Source organism: Hippichthys cyanospilos, chromosome 7 (genome assembly GCF_059441005.1).
Source record: "Hippichthys cyanospilos isolate Australia breed blue-spotted pipefish chromosome 7, RoL_Hcya_1.0, whole genome shotgun sequence".
Lineage (NCBI taxonomy): Eukaryota > Metazoa > Chordata > Actinopteri > Syngnathiformes > Syngnathidae > Hippichthys > Hippichthys cyanospilos.
The window spans coordinates 11524342-11549172 of NC_142375.1; the positions used below are offsets into that span (position 1 = coordinate 11524342).

The 24831-nt window shown below is 39.0% G+C and overlaps 1 protein-coding gene across 2 annotated transcripts in view; it reads right to left on the bottom strand.

The window, feature by feature from the left end:
* Window positions 1-2305: 2305 nt before the first annotated feature.
* Window positions 2306-24831, bottom strand: part of LOC148421061 (multiple PDZ domain protein) — a 52358-nt gene continuing 29832 nt past the window's right edge. The window contains exons 21-43 of one of the 2 annotated variants that reach the window (XM_088419459.1): window positions 23174-23407; window positions 20594-20761; window positions 18441-18618; window positions 18059-18169; window positions 17902-17967; window positions 17506-17577; window positions 16941-17040; window positions 13354-13562; window positions 12473-12564; window positions 12262-12391; window positions 11076-11150; window positions 10702-10986; window positions 10490-10573; window positions 10060-10253; window positions 7072-7219; window positions 6920-6991; window positions 5911-6034; window positions 5744-5787; window positions 5462-5584; window positions 5073-5177; window positions 3935-4029; window positions 3664-3787; window positions 2306-3263 (exon numbers count right to left, since the gene is read on the bottom strand). In XM_088419459.1, the coding sequence (XP_088275585.1) occupies window positions 3117-3263; window positions 3664-3787; window positions 3935-4029; window positions 5073-5177; window positions 5462-5584; window positions 5744-5787; window positions 5911-6034; window positions 6920-6991; window positions 7072-7219; window positions 10060-10253; window positions 10490-10573; window positions 10702-10986; window positions 11076-11150; window positions 12262-12391; window positions 12473-12564; window positions 13354-13562; window positions 16941-17040; window positions 17506-17577; window positions 17902-17967; window positions 18059-18169; window positions 18441-18618; window positions 20594-20761; window positions 23174-23407 (2980 nt within the window). In that variant the 3' untranslated portion in view covers window positions 2306-3116. The remainder of the gene's footprint in view (window positions 3264-3663; window positions 3788-3934; window positions 4030-5072; window positions 5178-5461; window positions 5585-5743; window positions 5788-5910; window positions 6035-6919; window positions 6992-7071; window positions 7220-10059; window positions 10254-10489; window positions 10574-10701; window positions 10987-11075; window positions 11151-12261; window positions 12392-12472; window positions 12565-13353; window positions 13563-16940; window positions 17041-17505; window positions 17578-17901; window positions 17968-18058; window positions 18170-18440; window positions 18619-20593; window positions 20762-23173; window positions 23408-24831) is intronic. The other variant, XM_088419460.1, reaches the window with a different exon arrangement.

The following is a 24831-nucleotide window of genomic DNA, read 5'->3' on the forward strand; positions in this document are numbered from 1 at the left end:
TGATCATATGAGAGTGCTGATTTTTTTTTTTGCAGAATGATCTTAAAACAAATTAAAATTCCCTGATACTAATAGAATATTTCAAAACACAATAAAGTGAAAAAATAGTAGCATTAAATAATGTAAACTACAACATGACAACAACTTCAAAAACTAAGTAATCAGTCACATCTAAAAGGGACATGACCAAAGGCTCACACAAATATCTTAAATATAGATGCAGAGTTATGTCATAGGACAATCAATGAAAGGATAAAATTAATCTCTTTACAGATGCAGGTAAAATAATTTGACTCTCAGATTCTTAATGCTGTTTAATCAAGTACAATGACTTTCCAGCATGTATCATAATTCAACTTTTTAGAGATGTTAACCATGGTACAATGTTGATTCCTTACCCTAAACTCATAGTTTCCTTCATTTCAGAGCATTCCTTGCTCATTCTGCACTCTCAGCTACGACCCCGCCCGAGCAGATAAACATGACGTGCAAGAGAACTGATGACCACAGTAAGACTTCATGTGACCCGTACAAGAGTAAATAAACACTGACCTTGTCCACGTCTTATACTTTCGCTTTGTCCCGGGGTTGACAAGGAGAGATTTTGCACTGATATGGTCAAATAAAAAGCAACGTTTCATTTACTGCGTTTGAATGTCAGTAAAACGCCTGTTTTCACTCCTTTAGCTGGGGTAGGCTGCAGCGCTCCGTGATTCTTTGTAAAGATAAGCATTCAAGATGATGGATGGATATTTTGTGGCTGGCCGGTATTGAATGATGTCATCATGAAGGAGGCGAGGCAGCTACAGGGTGAGAGCTGCTGCTTCAGTAAACAAGACGTTTCACTTCCAGGTAGAAATGTTGCTTCCGTAAAACTTATGTTTTATAAGAAATTAAAACGCTAATGGGCCAAACATCATTTATATTTATAAGTTTAAGTGTGGAAAGTGTGGTAAGGTTGGGGGGGTGAAGAACTTTTCTGCTGCAGGATGCAATGTGAGCGCAAGTATATCACAGCTGTAGCCACCTCCCATTGTATGCATTCTTGAACATACGAATGTGAGTCACATGAGCTCAACCTTCATATCAGTAGAGGTCTTGTGAGAAAAAAATGCATCGCTATGAGACAGTGAGACAGCAGACAGTTTCTGAGAACTGAAAAGCCATGGGGCTTAAAAGGCATCAAATGAATCTGTTGTTTGTGCTCTGCTAGTCTATCCATCATAAATAGTTGTCTAATGACTGGAGGAAAGATTTGGATGGACATGACTAAACATAATCAAAATTGCATGCGATACTTCAGACATACACACAATATTCTTTCCCAATTTTGGTCTTGGGAGTCTTTCTAACGCATCAAATAATACCACATTTAAATGCATAAAGCATGTTGGCATTCATTCCCTTTAAAAGGCTCTTCATAGTCAATTGTTCATGTGGAGAGGGATGAAGCAGACTGTCATGGCTGCCTTTCAATAAAACAGCCGAGGCAAGCAGATGGTGTTGATGAATGCAGAGAGCTCCAGACAGAATCTCCCTGGTGCTTTCTGCTTCCTAAATGAGACATTTGTGTGCAAATGGATTGCATGTCAAGTTGTCACCAGCAACTCCAGTAATTAAATGTAAAGTTCTGTGCAATTAAAAAAAAAAAAAAAAACATTCAGCCCAGGTTCACTTGGCCTATTTTATATTTCTGTGACTTGCTCTTGTCAACATCTGTTTAAAGTTGAGGCTCAGAAAGGCTTTCTTGTGGCACCTAAAATGCCTTCTCATTCAGAAAAGATAAGCAGGTGAACCTAACAAATCCATTCCAGCCATTTTTAATCTATAGTGCTTGTATTCATGCATATTTTTTCTGAATAACAAATGAACATGTGTCTAAGCTTTTGAAATGTTTCATTCTCTCACAAAGGTTTTGGTAACTGGTTTAAACGTTTTGTTTTGTTTACTTTTAACACATTTGACCTTGAGAATTAAAGGGTGACCTTTACAAGTCAATGTGTGCATCAATGGCTAGTCCAAGTCCAGAGTTGAGGTAGGAAATCAAGACTGTCAATCTATCTATTAAAGCCAACTTAGTTTGAAAAAACAACCAACAAAACAAAGCACAACAATGAACATGAATTGTTAGTCACATATTTGACCTTGAGGCGTGAAAAAAAAAAAACCCTATGTGTTTGGTTGATATTTTTCTAGTGCGAGGAAGAAAAAAAACAAATGGCTAAGCAATTACCCACTGCACTGCAATTTAAAATCGTAACAAAACTGTTTCTCACGACACAAAGGTGTGCAACAGATGAAGCAGTTTACGAACAAAAGATCATTTAATAAGACCACTTATACATGTTGAATTGTTGGAGAACTCTGAGTCATGCGTGTCGATGACGCTCATGAACTCAGAAAATAATAAAAACGGTTGTTACAAAACAATCACTCATCATTAAATGATACACACTGCGCAATAATACCAAACAAAACAAATTTAGCATGAACACTAAATATGCATAAAATCAGGTGTTAGCGTTGCTCATTGGCCATTACTATCAATAAATAACACATAACATATTTATCTTTGTAACACAACTGTCCTTACACCTTGATGCCATAGAAAATATTGGCATAAAGCACTTGGCAAACATTTCAGATGTAGGGAAATAACATTCGAGAACTTGGACATTCTGTGATGGACCTCACCCAAAACTAAAAGCGCTCTTACTTAAATTGAAGATCACGTGAGTGCTGTTTTAATAGCAAAGACTGGCGACCCTAGTGAGCATATGCGGCTACGGATAATGAATGGATGGATGAACTTAGTTTTTATTTTTTTGTTAATACAAAAACTGTTCATAATCAAAGACTTCACCATCATAATACTGAAGTCTGTGTCGTAATATATTAGATGGGGCATTAATTGAATAATCATATAATGAATGTATATACAATTATAAATTTGACATTGGCGTTTTGGGGTACATTTAAAATACACAGACTCTGCTAGATGTGAAAGAGGTAGATTATCCAGGTTCTTTTTTCAAGATTACAAGGTACAGTATTTAAATCTGATGACATGGCTGTTCTACATGAATTATGGACTTTGCTAAAATGTCAGGAGGAACTCATGATAGGACAGTGAGAATCACAGTTCCTTTGGTCTTCTTAAGGAGGTCCACAGCTTCGGCATGCGTCACCCCCTCCAGACAGTGCCCATTCACGGCGATGATCTGATCGCCTCGTTTTAACCTTCCATCCTCAATGGCCGCTCCCTGCGGAGCACAATGACGTCACACGCTACACGCTGTGTCCGTGAGTAATTGCCTAAAATGAATATTATTAGTGCTAATCATAAGGAATTTCATCAGGCCTCCCAAGTATTATTTCATTCAAGCGTTCAAGGGTATGGAATTACAATAGAGCAGAATGGAATAGAAATCTCATCGTCATTGCATGGGTGTACAACCAAATTAGTGATTTCTTTCCGCTTTCATTGTGATTAAAAACTAATCTAATACAATCATGCGTATTTTAAAATGGGGGTTAGATTGTTCTGACAACAACAACAACAACAACAACAATTAGGCCCAAACGGTTGGCATTTCTAAAAAATAGGCTGGATAAGCGTGATGCTAATGCTTCATCATGTGTGTACATGAACTGTCTGACCACCTTGTTAAAGATAGTTTTGATGTAGATTGGCAGGTCGCCGTGTGGGCTTCCGAAGCCACCCACAATGCTGAAGCCCAGGCCCGAGGAGCCTCGATCCAGACTGACAGTCTTGTATGTCCGAGGGCTGCGGGCATACAATGGAAAACATACTACGTACCGCGTTCATACTTTGGTTCTCTTAAGCTCTACACACAAACAAGTCATAACATATATTTAAGGAATGGGATATCAATTCTCTACAAAAGCGTAACTGTAGAAACAATCTTCCTACCAGAGGTTGTTGTGAAAGCACTGCAGACTACTGGGCTGGCCTGATGGTCGCTCATGTACAACTCTGGGATCCTGCGGGTTGCGTCCAGCTGCCACCTACATTATAAACACAAAAGGTTTCTCTTTATTTACATTTACTGCATTAGGGCCCGTGCGCCTCGTGGTGAAAAGGCTATCTTGGACTTGCTACTTGTTGTTATTGGCCTGGCATTTCAAGCACCGTTTTAGAGGCCTCAATATGTCCAAAGATGGGGAAAAGGGAACCTCATGAAGCACTTGATATTTTTTTTGTAGTTTGCTTGGTGATGCACTTGATTCAATTATAAGGGCTTGTGTGCGATGATATTGCTTTTCAAATTTCCACAGTATCTTTAACGTGCTATCTAGAGGTGTCAAAAAAATGTCACAAGTGCTTCATGAAGCTTCATCTGCCCATCATGATCAAAAACTCACAAATATTTGCAAACACATATAGACGGAAGGAGCTGTTCACACAGAACACATTTGCCTCCAGAAAGTTGTAGTCGCTCACATCGGATTTACAGAGTCGCACAAAATTAGGTGAGCATAAAAGGACACACAAAATGCGCCAAGGATACCCGAAATTAAACAGAAAGAAAAATGCCATTTTGGACAAATTCCCAGGCTTGTACTTTATGAACTTTTTCTAGGGAATTCAGGCAAATGAGCCTCAATAGTAGGCTGGCATCAAGGGAGGAATGATGCTGAATGGCAAAGCTTATCGCACACACTTTTATCAGACTGGATGTCAAGGGAAGTATCAGTTGCATGGTTACTGCAATATTCATGAATTTGACCCTTTGCCTTTCTTAAAGTTTCAATGGTTCTTGCTTTCATTTGCAAATAGATTATAGAGAAGCATTCAAAAGCCTGGAAACACCTTCAAATTCAAATGGTCCCCAACGCATGAACAGTTCAAGATATTCAAGCTAGTATCTATTGATAACGCACATGTGTGAAGTAAAAGTCATTTTAAGTCAGTCGTATCAATCACCCACGTAATAAAGCCTACTGAAAATTTATGGAGTTACTCAATTCTATCCTCATCAAAAAATATGTTATCATGTTGGTTACTCCAACATGTTTTGACATTGTGGCTCAATAAAGTGTGACATTACCTGCAGGGTGACAGCGCCGATGGCATTCTTAAGCAAGGCTCCAGCCTGGATGTGAGTCATTCCCTCCATCGACACGTCGTTTATACTCAGGATTCTGTCTCCTAGCTGATGAAAAAACAGTATACAATAGGTGAATAAATTGGTCCCTTCCGTTTTTGTCAGGACATTTTACTACATTTAAACTATTTTAACAGTTTCCTTCGAGCAATTTTTCAACTGTGAATACATCTAGTGTTGTTTGGAATATCAGTCAATAGTCTGATAAATATGTATGATGAGCAGGTCTTGTGAGAAATAAAGATGGCAGATACGTCGCCATGGAAATGACAGATGCCTATCCCGCTATGTACTTTTGACACGCGTGTGCAAAGGCACAGAAATACACACACCTTTAATTGCTGTGTTTTGGCAGCTGATCCACTGGTATCCATGGTTGCAATAAAAAGAGGTACGTTGCCATGGGGACTGCCCACACCTCCTGCTAAAGTGATGCCGAGGGAGTCACGTGGACCCTGTGATGATGCCACACACACATTATGCGCATAATGTTGGAATCATTTAATTGAGTACATTATATGACTCTAATATACTCTTATACTGTACATTCAAAAGACCCAACATTTGCCACCCTATGGAGAGCATGCAAATAATGTATTCAAAGAGTCGCTAACCTTTTTAATAAACACTTTTCTGTAGTCGGGGAAGTCTTCAAATGCTATTGGAGCAGAACATGAGCAAAGTTATCAGTGTGCGCCTGAATTTTTTGGAGTAAACCCCTCAAAGAAATTTTTACCATACAAGTATGTAGTATCTGAAAATAGAAAATCTGACAACACACCATGGCTCCCTGTTCTGTGCTCTGTTGCCCTCTGTTGGCCAAGAGAGGCATTGAAGACACTTGAGTGTGTCAGGAAGGAACGGTCTGAGTCTTCACTCTGGATAAAACACAACTTAAAGTACTCCTGCATTCACAAAGTAATAGGTATTGTTAAAATATCGCATGAGGATAATGAATACATAGGCATGTTTCAAATTACAAAGTTGATTAACACCTACCCTTAACTAGATAAAACAATTTTGTGAAGGCTGATAGGTTGAAAAAAATCAAAAACGCAAAAGAACATCAAAGCATGTGGAACGATGTGGAATTAGTTCTAATGATGTGGAGTAGCATGAGCATGAATTAGTTAAATATGCTGAAGTTGGAATGGTTCTGAATCATCAATATACTGTATGTGAAAATACAGTACGGAGAATATGTAGAATATGCAAAAAACATAATTTTTAATTTGGGGATTTAGAAAGTGTGAATTTTGTGACTATGAATAATGACTCATACAGCTTGAATGATGTGGACATGGTCAAGTTGTAATGGTTTGAATTGGTCAAGTAATGTTGAGGAAGGTGCGACTAATGTAGAAAATGACTTGTAGGGGATTTTTTGGATGGGACGGTGAATAAGGTATTCTTTGTGTGTACATTTTTTTTTTATCATGTTGAGATTCCCATTCCAAGGTGAGTTGAACTAGCAACTTTTTAAGAGTAAAACCATGCAGACGGACATTGTCTGCTCTTTTCAAAATTTGGTTGCAAGTTGGCAGAGTTTAACTTCCAAAGGAAGCAGAACTGAGTCCATCAAAAGCATTTTTTAACACTTTATAAAATGTATTTTCATCTTCATAGTTAATACTTTAACTTATATAATAACATACTGTATTTATAATAAAGCTGAATTTGAAATTGTAGAACGGCCTATGTGTGAAGGCCTTCAACCATCACGCAATAAAAGAAAAGCGATTTCATTCAATGAGTATCTTCGGAGAAAGTTGTGTATGCGAACCGTTTACCTGGTTTCCCTCTGGGTACTGCAGGCCAGCTTTAAAACGAGCCACCTCCAGGTGGAACACGCCACTGCAATCCTGTTACATAAAAGGATGCACCCAAAAAGTTTTGTTGTGACATTGGAGTAAAGACGTGTGCAAGTTGAAATTTGCCTTACCTGCAGAAGCCTCTCTGCAAGGTCTTGTGATTCTGCTCGAACGTCCTCCCCGTTGATTGACAGAATCTGGTCACCTAGCAACAACCTGCCATCCAAATCCGTTACGCCTCCTTTGATGATATCTGACACAAAGACGCCGGTGTCATTACTGTTGGAAGAAAGCAGAGGTCAAAGCTGTGGCTGTCGCACGTAACGAGAATACAAGATGGGACCTGAAAGCGAACTGTTTTGCATAACGTCACACTTATAGAACATGAAACACCATAAAATATTACCACTCATCAAGAATAATTTATCACAAGTCAGCCATGCAGTGTCGCTACAAATTGCCTTTCTAACTGCTACAAAGATTATTAGAGGATGCTGCAACTGTGTGATTTCATTATGTCTACAGTATACATACATACATACATATATATATATATATATATATATATATATATATATATATATATATATATATATATATATATATATATATATATATATATATATATATATATATATATATATATATATATATATATATATATAAAGTGAGCTTTGGATTTGGAGTGGTATTGATCTGACATTGTGACACAAAACCTCACTGGGAGTCCGAATAATAGCATATATATTACAAATGATATAAAAGAAAGTATGCAAACAACTTGGAACTACATGGATTTAAATGTCATGTGCAATAAAGTAATAAAAAAGACCAACATTGTTTTATTAAATGAAAAAATCTTGCCATCCTTTTTTACTAAACACAACATGTAAATGTCACACAAAAAAGACTAATCCTTTGTATTAAATAATTGGTTAGTCTCAGTTTGGACAACAAAAACATCCTGCCATTGCAGATCATACCAGTGAAATGGTCAGGAGGAATTGTGGATCATTGCTTGTGACCTTGCGCAATATTCTTCAGCTGTCTAATGTGAATCACTTTCTTGAGGTCATGCTGCAATATCTCAATCTGTTTGAGGTCAGAACTCTGACTAGGCCACTTCAGAAGAAGTATTTTCTTCTGTTGAAGCCATTCAGTCCTTAATTTGCTTCTATCTTTTGGGGCGTTGACCTGTTGCATCACCCTCTTCTTCTTTTCCGTCTCACGTGGTGCATGCAATTGTGGTCATAAGTTTACTTACCATAGGGGTATGCAAACTTATCAGCACAACTGTACATGTCTGGAAATAAAATTAAAAAAGGTATATTTTTTTGTGTGGTGTTAGTTGATGTAGACTGCGGTTATCTATTTTTATCAAGATCACAAATCCAGGCCATTCCAAAGGGTTTGCATACTTTTGTATAAACTATTAACTTAAGCATTCTCTCTGCAGAAATGATCACATAGCTATCAAGCAGATTTATCTTCTGTTTGGATCATTCCTCTAAACAAACTTCATTCTGCTTTAATGTCAGACCTGAAATTGGAGCTCACAGGATAGGTAAACTATTGGTGGAAAAAAATAAATAAAAACTTTGCATTTTTCTCAAGCCCACACCACACAAATTCATGTTATCTGGAGTTGTGAATAGAGTATACTTAAGTTTATTTGTTGTCTTCTTTTACAATGTTATCACCGAAAAAGATGTAGCACAGGCATCTTTGGTCAAATTCAAATAAATTGTTAATAAATATGAAGGAAGCCAGATGTCAGTACAGTCGTAAAAACGAGAATGTGAGGCTACAAACTGACAGACATGGATCAGTTCCACAGGATGGCACCTTTATCAATACTGCTCTTGGGTCAGAGCCATCATTCATCACATTGCATGCGACAATCGAGAAACTCATAAATGAAAAAAAATAACACCATCAATCAACTGAAAGAATCAACATGAAAACTTCCTCTACCTGCCATCATGGATCAATAAATGCAGCCATAGTTGAGAAACTGTTTCAGACAGAGAAATCCTGTCAAGCCATCATGAAGAAATGCCATTTCAGAATAGAAATGTATGGTCGTTAATGACAATATGTATTCCATTTAGTATCCTTCCAGTGTGTATGATAGCCTTTATGCATATTGCACCGAACCCAGTCAAAAGATTAAAAAAATGTGATGGTAAAATCTGTCATTAATTGATCTATTTATTTTCAATCCAACCTAAATATTCTGAGAAAAACCCTCAACCAGAGTTTTCTTTTTTTGTGGCAGATGAAAAAAAAATCTCACAAAATAATAAAAAGGATGAGTCCCAAGTGCTGGCTGCAAGGTTTAGTTTGGACAATTCAAATGATTGGTGCTTCTTTATTTTGTCAATCGTCAAATATTTTGAAATTAACATAAGATTGCTCAAATGTAGGGTGTTCTTGGGTTGAGTTTGGGAAGGAGCTTACAAATTGCTCGTGTATCAGTAAGATTGTTGCTAGATTTAGCTGCAGCTGTAGTTGCAGCTTGGTGCTTTGCATTTATATGGTATGCTAAACTTGAGCTGCTTCTGTGGTAAGCAAGCTCCTTTTTTTTCAGAAAGAATGTATATCACTACCTTTTTCAAAGGTAACTTCGGGGCATTTTTTTTTTTCAATTAAAATTTACCACTCACTGGAATGACAACCCTCACATGGTCTTCCATTTTTACAACTTCATTCTTGCTTTCCCACCCACAAGAGGAGCTTATCATGTTCAGTCAAACACAATGACAACCAATCAGTGCCCACTTCAGTGTGTGATTGACTTTAGTTTTTCAACTCCCAACAACAGAAGAAGCCCATGCACAAAAATGGATCTAATCAACATATGGACAACATTGTAAGAGATTAAAGATTACATGATCGTAACTAATTGATTTTTGATAGCTCTATTTGTTCCATAATATGTATTAAATTAAATCTCATATTCCAATATAGATTCCTGCCTTTTGAATGGTGTTGAATTAATTGATCCATCACAGATACAGATATAGAAGATTATATTGTACATTGTTTAAAGTTGATTGAGCCAGTGTGATAGTGATGGGCTCGCCTTTTACCCACAGTTGTGATAGTGATAGGCTCACCTTTTACCCACAGTGGTGAAACCAAGGCCTTTGACAGGATGAGGCCTCAGGACAAGACTGAAGACATCCCAGAGGTCTTCCTCCCTGTAAGCCACCTGGTGCCTGAAGACACGCAGTTGAACTCGCTGGGTGGTGAGTCTTAGCACACTAATGGCCTCATCGTGAGTGGCCTGCCTCAAGTCGATACCGTTGACCTGAAGCGAAGGGAGACAGATGCCGCAAAGAATTGATGCCAGTGTAAAATACTAAGACTTTTTGTAGCGTTTTGCCCTACAAAAAAACTGTAAAATATTGTAAAAACAGTACACATATTAAAGCTAATGACAATTTAAAATTTCTAAAAAGACATAACAGACAAAAATTTTATATACTTTCTGAGTTTTGCCCTCAACAGGGTCAGGCATCTATAAAAAAAATGTGTCGGTTTTACCTCAAATATCTGATCTCCAGCCTGCAGCCTTCCATCTCTTTGTGCCGCTCCTCCATCATTCACCTCGTGGATGATTACTGACCCCTAGTGGATAATAGTAAAAAATACAGTCATCTCCGCTGTTTGGAAGCAGACTTCAGTGTTTCTTACTTAAGAGAAAAATGGAACACTTTAAAAGAGGTGTCATCTTAATTATTAATCATCCCTCTCACCAGCAGAGTGTCACATCCTCCAACAATGCTGAGACCCAGGCCCACGTTTCCTTTCAAAATCTCAATGGTGGTTTCTTTGCCAGCCACCACAGGACAGTGCAGAGGGTCAGACGCTGAAGTGGATGCCCGCCAATCAGAACGCTCCTTCGGAGCGCTTTGCTTCACACTGAGGGCCACGGAGGTGGAGGAGTCCAGAAGGGGCGATGCTACTTGATGAGACTTTGACGAGGCGTATGAAGCAGATGAGGTAGCCTCGGGGCAGCTGACAGACACTTTGACAGTAGGCTGGTGTTAGAGTATAAGAAGAAGAGTACTTTATTTTGAAGTTAATTGAAAACAGTTGATGAAATCCTCCAATGAGAGAAGCGTTGTACCTCCTCCGCATTCACTTGGGCCAAGGGCTCGTCATTCAATGCTTTGACACTGTCCCCGGCCTTTCCCATGCTGTCCTGCAAACAAGAGTTAAAGCAATGAAGACAAGTAACATGAATGAGAATTCATGCCACACAGGAGTGAGATTAAAATTCAGGCACCCTCTGGCCAAATATCTCAATAGCTGTAGCCTTGGGCTCAACATGAAAGCTTATTAGTGTATGATGACATCATAAGTGGGGCATGGAAGCCACAAACTCAAGGTTAATAAAGTTGAATTAGGAAAAGAAATCGCAAGGGAGAATACACATCAGAAGAACCTTTACATTATACACTGACATGACTCATTATTGTATTGGGACACCCTACAGCAAGTTAAATTATGGATATGGCAATAAAAGCTTCTTCCAACAAGACTGTTGTGTCTGTGGGAATCTTTGTTCATTTGTGAGGTCTGAGGTCACTGATGTGGGACCTCAGAGAGGAGCTGCCTTAAAGTCCCTGACTATTTCATCTTGGAAAGTGCTCATCCTGGAAAAGACAAGGACTAATTACCAAATGGTAATTCATGTGTTAATAGGCAAAGAGGTGTTTCACTTCATCTGTCCCTGTACTAGCAATTATAGCTTAATCTGAGTGAAAAAGGCACTATGTGCCATCAGTTTAATTAATAAATAATGATTTAGATAAAGAGAAGTTTAAATTGATGTTAAACTCAAATGCACATTTACAATTTCAAAAAGAATAACTGTACTTTAGTTTTTTCTGCTACATCGTCCCAATTGTTTTTTCTCTATTACTCGTTTTACTTCGCCATTCCATTGAAGATGGATTTTTCACATCAAAAGAGGAACTTATTTCATGGCATTGGCTGGAATTGATATGGCTTCATCCTTTCAAGTATTAATGCATTCTGCTTGGCGTAGCTGTGTGCGTCGATACCATTGTGACACCATTGTGCAGTCTCGTCCAACGATGACACATTTGATGGTTCTCTTGCGATGCATCATGAATAAACATGCCGGCAAGCTTTATTATTTTTATAGATGTTTTGGAAGTTATTAAATGTACATGAAAAATAATGAAGTTATCGTGTTAAGTAAAGACAAAACTACTTTTTACTATTGCAGATGGCATATACAGTTTATGTGAATTATCCATTAAAGAGCAATGATTACATAACCATACCTGTGATGGAATGACTTTCAGGACATCTGTAGAGATTTCTTTAAGAACTTGCGGATCAATCTTGTTGCTTGGAGGATTGTCACCCAGCGCTGTGGAGCAGCTACGTGACATTTCAGCCGCTGTCTTATTTCTGTGAAAACAACAAACTGTACCAATACGGTCACCGGTATTTATAATGTATGCCGATCGGAAAAGGTTTCCGAGGGGTCACCTTATGAGAATGATCTTGACTCGAGAAGGTGCATTATCAATGATGGTGGAGGCATTCTGATGACTGCGTCCATACAAGATCTGACCGTTGATCTATATCGGGTGAATCAAAACAAGCAGTGGTGTACTTTTTAACATCCATCACCGCATGAATCTACTTTCTGTCATCTTCTTCTCGTTTCCTGTCAATCATTCCCTTCCAACACATCTCTGCCCAACTCAGATCTGTTCCTCCATCACTCATTTTAAGAATTCCAAATGGCACAATCCTTCAAGAGGTCGTTTTCCCTTCATAAATCCTGTATCCATTTTTGCTCCTCATATGAGATGTGAACAGGTCTTTAAAAGGGAAGGCAAGTCGAAAGATTTCTTTTCATTAATAGTCTATGCATCCCTTGAAGTCGGCATTCTAATTAATATTGTATTTGTTTGTGGAATATAAATTAAGCAGGAAATTCTGCCCATTTTTGGCCAACTCAGGGGGCAGCCATTTTGCCACTTGCTGTCATCTCTGAAATGACATCCATTTTTTGACTCTACATCCACTTAAAGGGTCTACAAATCACAGATTTTGTCCGATTACAAATGTTGCTGTTTTAGGTTTCTTAACAAATGACATTATGTGAGATGTCTGCATATCATGTACAGCCTCAGAATCTCATGTCAGGTCAGGTTGCTTGAATAATGTACGCGCTTTGCTTGTTCTTTGGTTTTTAGTCAAAACATATCACAAAAGACTGATTGATGCCTTCCATGACGACAGTTTATGCAAAATGTCAGCCATACTGAAATTTGAGCATTAGAGCTGAGAAAGGGGTGTGTGTTCCACCCAAGATATTCCAGTATATTTGTGTTCTGTTTTTATCCTACTATCCTTCTTACCTCTAGTAACTCATCTCCCACTCGTATTCGTCCATCTAAGCCAGCAGGTCCTTGAGGGTCTATATCCGAAACGTAGACGCTCATGCGGGCCCTGGAGCCATCCTTATTGCCTGCAAGGCGGATTCCCAATCCATGTTCTGCTGTGCGCTTCTCCAACTCAATCATATGGAGTTTCCCTGACAGGCTGCCATATCGCTGCAGCATCTTTTCTGAAGAGTGGAGAGACAGCGTTAGCAAAAAAAAAAAAAGTGATTGTTAGGAGAAGAGTAGACAATGGTGAATCTCAAAAAGTATAGCATGCTGGAGGTAATGAGTGACACTTCATGTGGAGAGCAAGCGGCGCACTCCAGAGGGGCTTGCGTGGGTGTGAGCTGCAGCAATTTGTCTGGTTGGAATGATGTCAGACGTGCTGTCAGAATGTTGAAAGATGACTGTGTTCAATACAGAACGCATATATCCGGGATGACAAATGTGTGTGTGAGAGATGTGCATGTCCACTTCATCACTGTAATCATAGTCACATACGAGACGCATGAGAGTGGATGGTCATTTATTCGTAGATTTATTGAGGTTTTATGACGGTTTAATGAATACAATTTACAAAGTTCAACTAACTGCGTGATTTGTTGCTTGAGATGCTAACAAGCAAAAGGAGATGCTATTTGAACCCTTTCTACAATTAAAAAGAGTAACCTGAAAACTTTGCTAGTTTTGAAAACTGGCATTTCCGTACCAAAAGACAGCGTTGTCCAGGAGGTTAACCAGTTGGTGCGCATGCATCTAGACTGTAGATAGATTTTTTTTAACCGGTGTGCCGCGGAAGATATTGTCAGGTGTGCCCTAGGAAATGATCCTATTTGTATGCCCGCATGTTCCTGGCCTGGCAGAGTAATCGTGTAATATTCTTCCAAACCAGTAGGTGACAGCAGCTGCAGCTAGTTGCTAGAAGCTAATTACCTTGTGCTTGGAGACAAGTGAACTAGTGACAAATCAATTAAGCAACATATAGCGTTGATCATGGACAGCAGGACAACAGTAAATGGGATGGATAACTTTTTGAATAGTAAAATTGCTGACTCTAATCTGGAGCCTGGAAAAAATCCAGGCCCAGATGAAGGCCCTAGTATGAGTGGAGGTCAAATGAAAGCAAAGATGGCGACGTCCAGCAAAGTTTCTGCCTCGAGGTAATACAACGAAAGCTATGTTGTATTTGGATTTACCGGAAATGCAACGGCACCGACTCCGTTGTGCTTGGTATATGGTGAAAAGCTCTCCAACAGCGCTATGGTCCCAAGTAAGCTTAAACTCTATCTCAAAATGGAATATTCTTCACTTCAAAACAAACATGTGGAGAATATTGTTTGCCTGTGTGAGCACACGGCGAAGAGAGCAACTTTTATGAGAAAAACTGCAAAGAAAAACAGGAGAACCCTTAAAGATAGCTACCACTTTGCTGAACTTGAAGCTAAATAAAAAAAGGTGGCACTGTGGCAGAGAAATTAATCCTTCCCACCTTCAAAGCCAATGTAAATGAGATGCTCAAAACCAAAGTGGCTAAAGAAATAGCCAAAGTCCCTCTCACAGGTAACACAATTTCCAAATGTAGTGATGATCAAAAGTATGGTTTTGAACAAGCTCCGTATCAGTAATACATTTGCATTCTAACTTGATAGGTCTTGTGATATACTGAAAGAGGGCATGCTCAGCTCTTGGCCAACGTGTTGAGGATGGAGATGCGATCAGAGATAACTTTCTAGTTTGAAACTTTGCAGAGATGGGAAAATCAGGTCCCGAAAAAAAAAAAAAACGTGCCTTGGTTTGGCTTTAGCCACATGTGCTTTCACTTAACAAGTAAGATAACAAGCTCAGCGACAGCAAGTTGATAAGAAGCATCTGTGGCGAAAGCCAAACTGTGGCAGGTTTTTTACTTTCTGGACATGCATTTCCCATCTCTGCAACTTTGTAAAGTCACGACTTATGAAAAGTCGCATATTTGCGGCTTTGTGTGAGGAAATGGGAGCGGAACATAAAGTCTCGCTGTTTCACAAGGAGGTCCGATGGTTGTCGTTTAGCAAGGTTCTGGCGTGTGTATGAGCTGCAAGAGGAAGTTAAAGGGTTTCTGACAATTGAGGGTAGTGGGAGGGAGAGTAGTGTGCAAACCTGGCAGATAATCTTCATCATCTGAAAGAACTGAACACACAAATGTAAGGCCAAATGAAAACCTGTTTACAAATACAGATGATATAAATGGATTTAGTTTAAAGGTGCAACTCTAGCAGCAGCATGTGGAAAGTGTCAACTTTGAAATGTTCCCACCAATAAATGGCAAGATGTTAATACTGCTGCACTGTGTGAGAGAATGGTTAAACATTTGAAAACTCTTAAGAAGAATATGTCATTTTATTTTTTTCCGCCTCCACGGAGTACCTTGACTGGGTCAGGGACCCATTCAACTCAGCATCAGCTGTTGGAAAGAACATGACTTTACAGGAACAGGAGGGACTAACTGAACTGAGACAAGATCATGGTCTCGAGCTAAGCTTTGATGATCTACCTTTGGACAGTTTTTGGTTGGCAGCTGCCAAGAAGTTCCCCATGCTGGCAAACAAAGCTATTTTGACATTACTCTCATTTTCCACAGCATATCAATGTAAGGTGAGCTGTTCGAGCCTGACTGCAGTAAAAACTAGGGACACAAAGTCTGAGATTGGTGGAAGAAGAGCTTCGTGTGTGTCTTTCATTGATTCCTGCTAGTATATCAGCTCTGTGTTCATCCACACAGGCCCACATTTCACACTGCGAGTAAAAATGTGAAAGATTACTTTTTTCTTGGTATTTGTTTGATTCAAGATATTATGATAAAATAATGTACAAAAAAAGCTTATATTAACATTATAACCCCTATATTGTTCATATGTGCCGTGGGATTTTATTCAATAAAAGAAATGTGCCATGGCTCAAAAAAGGTTGAAAAACACTGCTGTAAATTACATGCCCTCCTCCCTGTCTTTTTTGCAAGTAAATGTGAAGAGGGCTTGTAATGGCTCGGTCTGTCAAGGTTAATCGAGTAACTGAAATAACAATGATGATCATAGTTGCCAACAAATATTTTAATCATAGGTTTTTTTTTTTCTCTAATTTAATTTTTATCCTTCTCTACCTTTGCCTATTTCTGCACTTCCTCTGTCTTGTCTGTTTTTCTGTCCTTGACACAGATGCGCAGTATCCAGGTTAGCCGTGATGTAACATGAAGCATTATGGCTAACTGGAATGTGACTTGGGATGGGTAAAATATCGATTTGTCATCCAAATTCTGACAGCATTGTCATGAATGTGAACTTCTTAGAAACATGAAAAAAAAGTCTTGATACAGACCTGAATGACTGGACAAAAAGTGCAAAAAAAGGCCATTTAAAAATCTGGAGAAAAATATTCCCAGAAGATAAACAGCTGCTGCATTTACAAAGCAGCTCCGGATTTTTGTAACGGCCACGTGTCCCAATACTTCTGTTCATGTAATGTGCGTATGAGTGTTAGGTTCTAGTTCTGTACATCTTCAGACGAAGATCTTAGCAAAGTTTGCTTACCTCTGCCTGTGTTCTCGCGATCATCAGAGGCCGCAGTGTTCGGAGTGTTGACAGTCATGGGGCTTTGCCGACCCGCTCTATTGGAAGTCTGCTGAGGCACCTTGGGAGAGGGTTTGCATTATTGAACAGGCTGTTGGAGATGCCTCAGGGGATCCTTGAGGCATGAGTCGGACTACCCCTGAGGCTTGTTCAGCAAGCTTGCGGGAGAAGAACTGACGCCCAGGATGCATTAATGTGTGCTATTTCAATGTGGTCTATAAATAACATGAAAGATGACCAAAATCATGCATCACTTTTTGAACGCCGTTTACAAATGCATGCAAACTTCAAAAGAGCACGCTGTTTATTCTAGCGAGTTATGAATCTCCATCAAAGAGTGAAAACAAAGGGTTCGAACAAACAAGGTAGCTATGAGGGACTTTGAACAACAAGGGCTCTATCCACAAATACATACGTTAATTAAAATTTGGGGGAAAATTGACTTGGCGCAGATGCTAATGCAGAGCTGTTTTTATTTAGTCTCTTGATCATCCCCACTGATGTGCACACAAAACAAGGTACTAACCTTAAATGGAGTAGGAGTGAATGGGTTTGTAGGGGACAGACTAAGGAACAAACCGGTAAGATGCTGCGATTCCTATGATCATGAGGGGAGACACATAGATGCCAACTCTAAATGCATCATCACCATTTTAAAAAAAGCACAACATCCTGTCAAAGAATTTTCATTTGTTAGAAACGCCACGTAGGAGTGAATGACTCATCACTATATACAACAGTCCCAAAACACCACAGTCCCACAAAGGTGTGGGAGGAAAAACAATACATCACAGCTTGCCTCAAAAACTATGGTAGAGAACTTAACGGCAGATAAAAATAGCTTTTTTTTCAAACTTTTGTTTTCAATAAAATCTCAAAGACAAGGCAAATGATCACAGCTCTGACAACATGAGATTTTTACCTGGCTCCTGTTTGAGTTGGACGCCAAGGTTGGAGTTGGTCTTTCATGATTGGGAATCAAGGGGGACTATGACAAAAAACACACACAAGTATCGTTATATTAGGATATAATGGATGGATGGATATATGGATGGATGGTTTTCTTGCAGACAGATTACCTGTGCGTCCCGTTGTCTGGACTGAACCAGCAAGTCCACACAGTCCCCTGCCCTACGAATAGCCTCCACCGCCTGCTCATGGCTGGCATCGCTCAGGTCCACACCGCACACCTTTAGACATCAACACATAGCATTGCTGTCACTCACTTTCACTTAATGGTCACAACATTAATACATGCAACACATTCTAATAATCATGTCGTTAAACAAAGAATCTGTTCATTAATAGTTGAAGTTTGATCAGCATAGCTTGGTTTCAAAGTATAAGCCATACATCGAGCTAAGTCTATTTTCTCCTTTCCATTAGAGTATTTGTTGCTTCCTGCAAGTCAGCAGACACAAACACACACACACACACACACGCAAGCTTACACAAACATACCTCCAATATCCTGTCTCCAACGTGGAGGGTGCTGTTATGTGCTGCCGGGCTATCAGAGCTGATGTGCTTAATAAAGATGCCCCTCATCATCTCGCCACCACTCAGCCTCTGGCCCATGCCTTTGCCACCCATAATGCTGATACCAAGAGACTGACCTGGAGCTCGAGTAAGCCGAACACTAGACCACAGAAAAATACAGATGCCCAACAGTATAGTTAAGTGTGAGATCCATCAAGAGTATAGCGCTCGACTCATGGTGGGAAATCCATGCAGAACTCCATGAATAGGAAATCACATTTTTATTTCACACTTTACTAGTAGTAATTTTCTCTAATGCTAAAATTAAGATTTGTAATAGCCCAGGTTGAAGGAATGGTGTTGCACAAAAAGAAAATGTACATTTTATTTTCGGGTGCTCTAGTTTTATAACAGTATGTAAACTCTTCATTATTTTTGCATTCACAATATAATCATAAGTGGTCATCATGGCTTTTATGTGTGTGTGTAGGCGGGGGGAGGCACGGCGGACATGCCACACGAGTGCGCATGAGAGTGATGCAGTGGTGGGCCGTCAGGGCCAGCAAGGCCTTCTCTGCTGATCTAACACAACCTGACATCATTATCATAACTATAATAAACTATAATCATTATAATAGTAATAATAAAAGTCAATTTCATGTTACACTTAATTTTATTAAAAATATATATTTTATATGTAAAATTAATCTCCATCTTCTGTTGTTTTCGTGTCATATTATATCCATTTGGTTACGCTCCTGCGTAGTAGTTTTAGTTTAGCGTTTCTAGCCAGTTAGAATTCAACTAACTTGTTTCGCCAGGCTGTATGAAATCTGCCTGCAATCAGACCCATTTGAACGCATTCACAATTGACAGTTGGGGGCTTCTGTGCAGTGTGCAAAGACTTGTGCAGTGTGCAAAGGCATATGTGAACGGGCCCATAGGGTTAATGGACAGTTGCCATAGCCAATCGACTCATAAGGTGGCCATCTCGAAGCCTCACCTTGAACGCGACATGATTGGATGCTCACTGCAGCGAGGTGTTGCTATGTTGAGCAACCGTGTTTAACATTGAAAAATTGAAGTTGTTAAATGAAGTTATATTTAAAAAAAAAAAAAAAAAAAAGAGTTGCTCAATCCAGCTACACTGTGTTGCTTGGCTGATCATCATTAAAAATGTAGCATACAGTGAAGTGAATCTACTCGCTTTTTTTTCATCCACAATGACTGAAGAGAGAATGGATTTTGTATTTAAATAAGTGGAGAACAGTCGTTTTGGTGAGTTAACCACTTGATTTATTTTTTCATTTTTAACATGTTTTTTCGTTCATATTCAATATTCATTTTATTTCGTTCATATTCAATTAGCAGTAAAGAAATAAAATGATGTTCTTCCAATAAATTGCTATTTGTAGTTTAATTTAATGTCCAATTTACAAAAAAGTACAAAATATTGCGATCACTTTATTACATGGTAAAGCAATGTAGTATTTTTTTTTGACAGACTGACTCATATCTATGATTTTGTCCCTGCATCATAATAACAAAGTTAGATAGCAAGTAACTGGAGAAGCATTTTATTTTTTTACATTTCCAGCTCTTTAGAAAACATTAAAGCAGTTGTTAAACATAGAGAAGACATCACTCAAGAATTCCAAACATACGTGGGCTTGCTCTCAGTGCAATTTTCTTGTCTGCCTGATGGAGGCCTATTTGGCTTAAAACAGTAAAGTGAACATTTACAGGAGAGGGGATTCATCCAGGGCTATTTATTTTCTCTCTGTTTTCTTTATTTGCTACCTCAGGCTGAATCTTACAGATTAGGTCAAAACAAAAGAATATCATACCTGCTGTGGGGCTATGCACAAAGCGGCTCTTTGCAAAGAGCAGTGCAGCTTATGTGGTTTATCTAAATGGGATGCAGTCATAAATACCATAAGAACAGCTTGAGATGGGTGTTAGGAATATGTGTTTAGTCTGCACCCTGCTTTGAACATAACCTTACGATGCTGAAGGATAGAACCCAAGAAGGTTGAATGTAAGGAAATGAGAAGAAAAAGAAATCATATGTGCTGTATTAATATGAACACATATTAAAGGGGGAGATACATTAAATGCATCAAAGATTCACTGACCTTCTAGGTTGACCCCAAGACACAGGAATACGACAAGGAATATCTTCTGCGTCTTCATTCCCATCCACCTTTATCAGTACTTCGTCATTCACACCATTCTCCTTTTTCTCATCACCCTCTGGTTCATCTGCTCCCTCTTTGTGAGTTAAAGATGCTGGACCCTGATGACTGAGAAGAAACAAGCAGGTTCTTTAATATTGCAAAAGTTATTTGCTGCACTGTTTATGAAGAAAATTCAAAGGAAATTAAATTACTGTATTGTGAAAACTAAAAGTTGACCTTCACTACAATTCAGTCTAATTTTGTGATTCAATGTCTCAACAATGTATTCTGTTTCTATGATTTGGGCTGGCGCACCCATTAGCCAATATAGGCAGACATTAAGGGTGCCGCACACCTTCAATATCAGTGGTTGGCATATTTGATTATTTTGGGTTTTTTGGTCCGTCAGTCATCAATCTATCATTTTTTAAGGCAAAAATTGGAGTCACTGGTTCATCTCTCCTTCAGATAGTCAAGTCGTCACTCGCCCGTCATCATCATTGCCCGTCCCCCCTAAATATTGAACCTCCATCATCCTACTAAAAAAATGTAATTAAACTTCTGTAATAAGCATTTCAGCCTTCACTTCAGTCACCTAAACTTTGCAAACAAGTTCATGACAGAATAACCTAATCATACACCACGCCGAGTGTGTGTGACCTAGACTGCAATCACGTCCACTAGGAAGCATACACACATCGTTATGATTCAGGCAGATTGAGCTTTCTGATGACATTTTTTTAGATTTTTTTTTTATGTTAATAAAACAGAAATCACACGTGATTAATATTGTCTGTCACATCAGCTCCTCGTAAAGGTCTTTTTTTTCTGTCTTTGAAACGTAGTGCAAAAATTCAGATCAAGCCAAGAGAAAAAAAGTGTTGCTTAGTGCAAAATATTAAGGACACTTTCTTTCTTAACAGTAACTGATACATACTAATACGCAGCCAGTTATCCACACAGCTGGTGACGATTACAATGAAGGGTTAATACGATGGTCCAAATCTACTGTTCCGTTAGTCTTAGTCCATCATTTTTAAAACAGTTTCGTCATTCGATGGTCCGTCTGCACAACGTTGGTCCATCGGTCACAGTGAATTCATTTGTAAATCAATATTCCTGCCCACGGAAAGTGAAAAACAATAATTCCTAATACTTTGTATTCAGATTTCTTTGGGGGAAAAAAAAACAATTCATTAAGGCATGTGCGTCATTAAATGATAATTCTAATTGCTCATTACAACAACACAGAAGCAGTTTAAAAGATGAACATGAAAACTTTACAAAAAAAATGAGACATAACTGGAGTGAAAAATAAAAAACACATTGATTGAAAACCAAAATGTAAGCATAGGCAGCAGGTGTATATCTGGATACTGATCATAAACAGAATTATTTTTGCAGTAGACTTTGCTGGGTTGCTGCTCTTTTTGATTTATTGATGAAAAAAAGAAGATTATGAAAGAAAAATGAAACTGCAGCAGCAAATAAGTCCTGCCAAAAATTCTCTTTGGCGGGCACAGTACTTTAGGTTCAAACAGTCCTTAAATACTCAATTTTCAGCCAGTGAGGTCACAGTGAGGTAGTGTATTTGTGTGTGTGAGACAGATTTTTTTCATGAATATATTTAACGGTTGAGGGTTGTATTAAGCCTGTTGAGCTGAGTGATGGTGTTGCTATACGCACACCATGAGCCTATAGCCCCGTTAGCTTACACTGAAGTAGGCTGAACAAATAGTTCCAAATGGGCTGAAAGGGAGGGAGACGGGGGGCACCCAAAAGAGAGAGCGTGAGGAAAGGATGAAGGCAGGAAGGAAAGGGGAAAAAAGAGGCGAGAGAGGGACATACAGTCGAGCGAGAGGAAGAGATAGAAAATGCACAGAGACAAAGTATTGAAATATGGCAGTGAAGAAAAGGCCGCAGAAAAAAATGGGAGCGAGGCAGGGGTGGTGAGGCGGTGAGGGCTGTCAGATGGTGAGGGAGAGAGAGGACGAGTCAGGGAGACGGAGTGAAAGCGGGGACAGACAGAAGCGAAACAATTCATTTTCGCTGACAGTCAGCAATGAGATCCATAAGCGAAGAGCTAAATATAACTCAAGAGATTCAACATGCAGGCAAAGAGTGAGGGGGGAAGAAAGACAGAGAGAGACACACACACGCATGCACACACAGCAGCCACAAAGGATGGAAAGGAGAAAATATGGAGTGGAGACTGGCACCGAGCATACTCATGGATAGGGGTAATTAAAATGTCAGATAATAACTCAGCGCATTAGCACGAGTGAGGCTGCTGGGAAAGTGAAGATGTGTGATGTGTTACACTCATAAATTCCTAAGGTGAACACATTAAAGCATTTACATTCCCCATAATGTATAGCGGCACATTTCATAGCCTCTCTGCAGCAAACATATCAATATGTGATAGAACAGCAGCCTTGCGGTCCAATAAAGTCATAAAGCTGAGACAGGTTTATCTTGCACTGGGTCGGGATTAGGTGAGCATGAATAATAGGCTGGGTGCCGCGGAGCTTACATTACCTCGAATCTGGATCCGGACTCACACTAGGGACTATGGCTGTGTCGTCTAATGGCAACGATGTTCTGCCTGCGGTCACATCTGGACCTGGGCTTTTACATTGGACGGGGGATCTGGCCAACAAATGTTCTGGTGGTGTGGGGGAGGACGGTGGGTCTTCTAGGATGGATGCCAGTGGGGGCAAACACAGTCGGCTACGGTGCTCATCCACCTGATGTGCTGGCACATAATTTATACTAGGAATGGAGGATGGGAGGAAATCACAAAACAGTTACAAACAGGAACATACGATACACGGATGGACAACTTACTTAAAAGCGCAACAGCAAAACATGAAAGGTCTCTACAAATGGTAATGGAGCAAATGCAGTCGTAGACAGAAGTATTTGGACAATGAGTTAATGAGGTAAAAGAGGGAAGCCATTTACTGCTTTTTTTTCTTTCGGAGCAAATGTTGATTGTAAAAATTAGGAGCTTATCTTTGTTTAAAGTTCAGACTTGATTTTTTTGATACAGGTGGTGTACATTGTGCATGGGTTGCTTAGGGGGTGTCTTACTTGAAGAAAAAAAATATTTTTGATAGCACATTTTATTATTTGGTCACGGCTTCGGTAAAACCAATCACAGCTTACCTATTTTCTGAGTTTGCTCATGTGACATTACCAAGCTTAGCCGTGATTGAATATTACCTGCAAATCAAGGAACTTTTAACATCATTTTCAGTTTACAGAAACTTCCAAAATGGCCTGCCCTGAGATGACTCTGTTGTTTAAAACATTGTGCAGTGTTTAGAATTGTGGGTGTGCATAAAACATATTGTAAACAAATTGTTTGGGTTGACTTTCCCTTTAAAGGCATACTGAATTTATCTAGCCATATTCAGCAGGAAAGATTCATATTTAATGTCTTTAAAAACTATGGTAGAATCCACTCTTTTTTTCATCTTAAGGGGCAGCCATTTTAACACCATTTTCAGTTGACAGCAAGTGGAAAAATGTGTTTTTAAAGTATTTTTTGTAAAGGAAAAATAACTTTGCTGTGACATTTGTCAAAATAACTTTAATTGTTACTGAAAATGGGTGAATAAGTTTCCCTTTAACTTTTTCAGTGCCGAGCATTATTGGAAAAAGAAACCTCTAGAGGGCTAGTTATATTTAACATATTCACTCACCTTTCAAGGCCAACAGAATATTGTGTGCTATGTCTATGTAAATATGGGTGCTGCCGTATGAAAAATTGACTTTCATTCTTCAGTTAGAATTGATGTAGATAATAGCTGTGTTGAAAGTGAGGAAACACTGCTATCCAATGGTCACAGCTGGCACTACAGTGCTCAATTGGCTTATGTTAGGTAAGCATTAGTCAAGGGTGTCAGCTTTTCTTCATAAAAAAAAAAGGTGTTTGAACAGAATTTTATTATTTATGGTTATTACTATTTTAAAAGGTGAGAATTCTCGTCCATGGCACTGAATGAGTTAATGAGAGACAATCTCCATATATTCTGATGCAACAAATCCTGGCTGCTTAACTGACACTTCATAATTATGTCAAAGTTGGGGGAGATTTCAAAATGTTTTTAAAGCTTAATTTGTACAAACATGTATCATGTTTGTCAAGGACACATTAAATGTCCCCTCCCACTCTCCACCCTTCTGCCAGC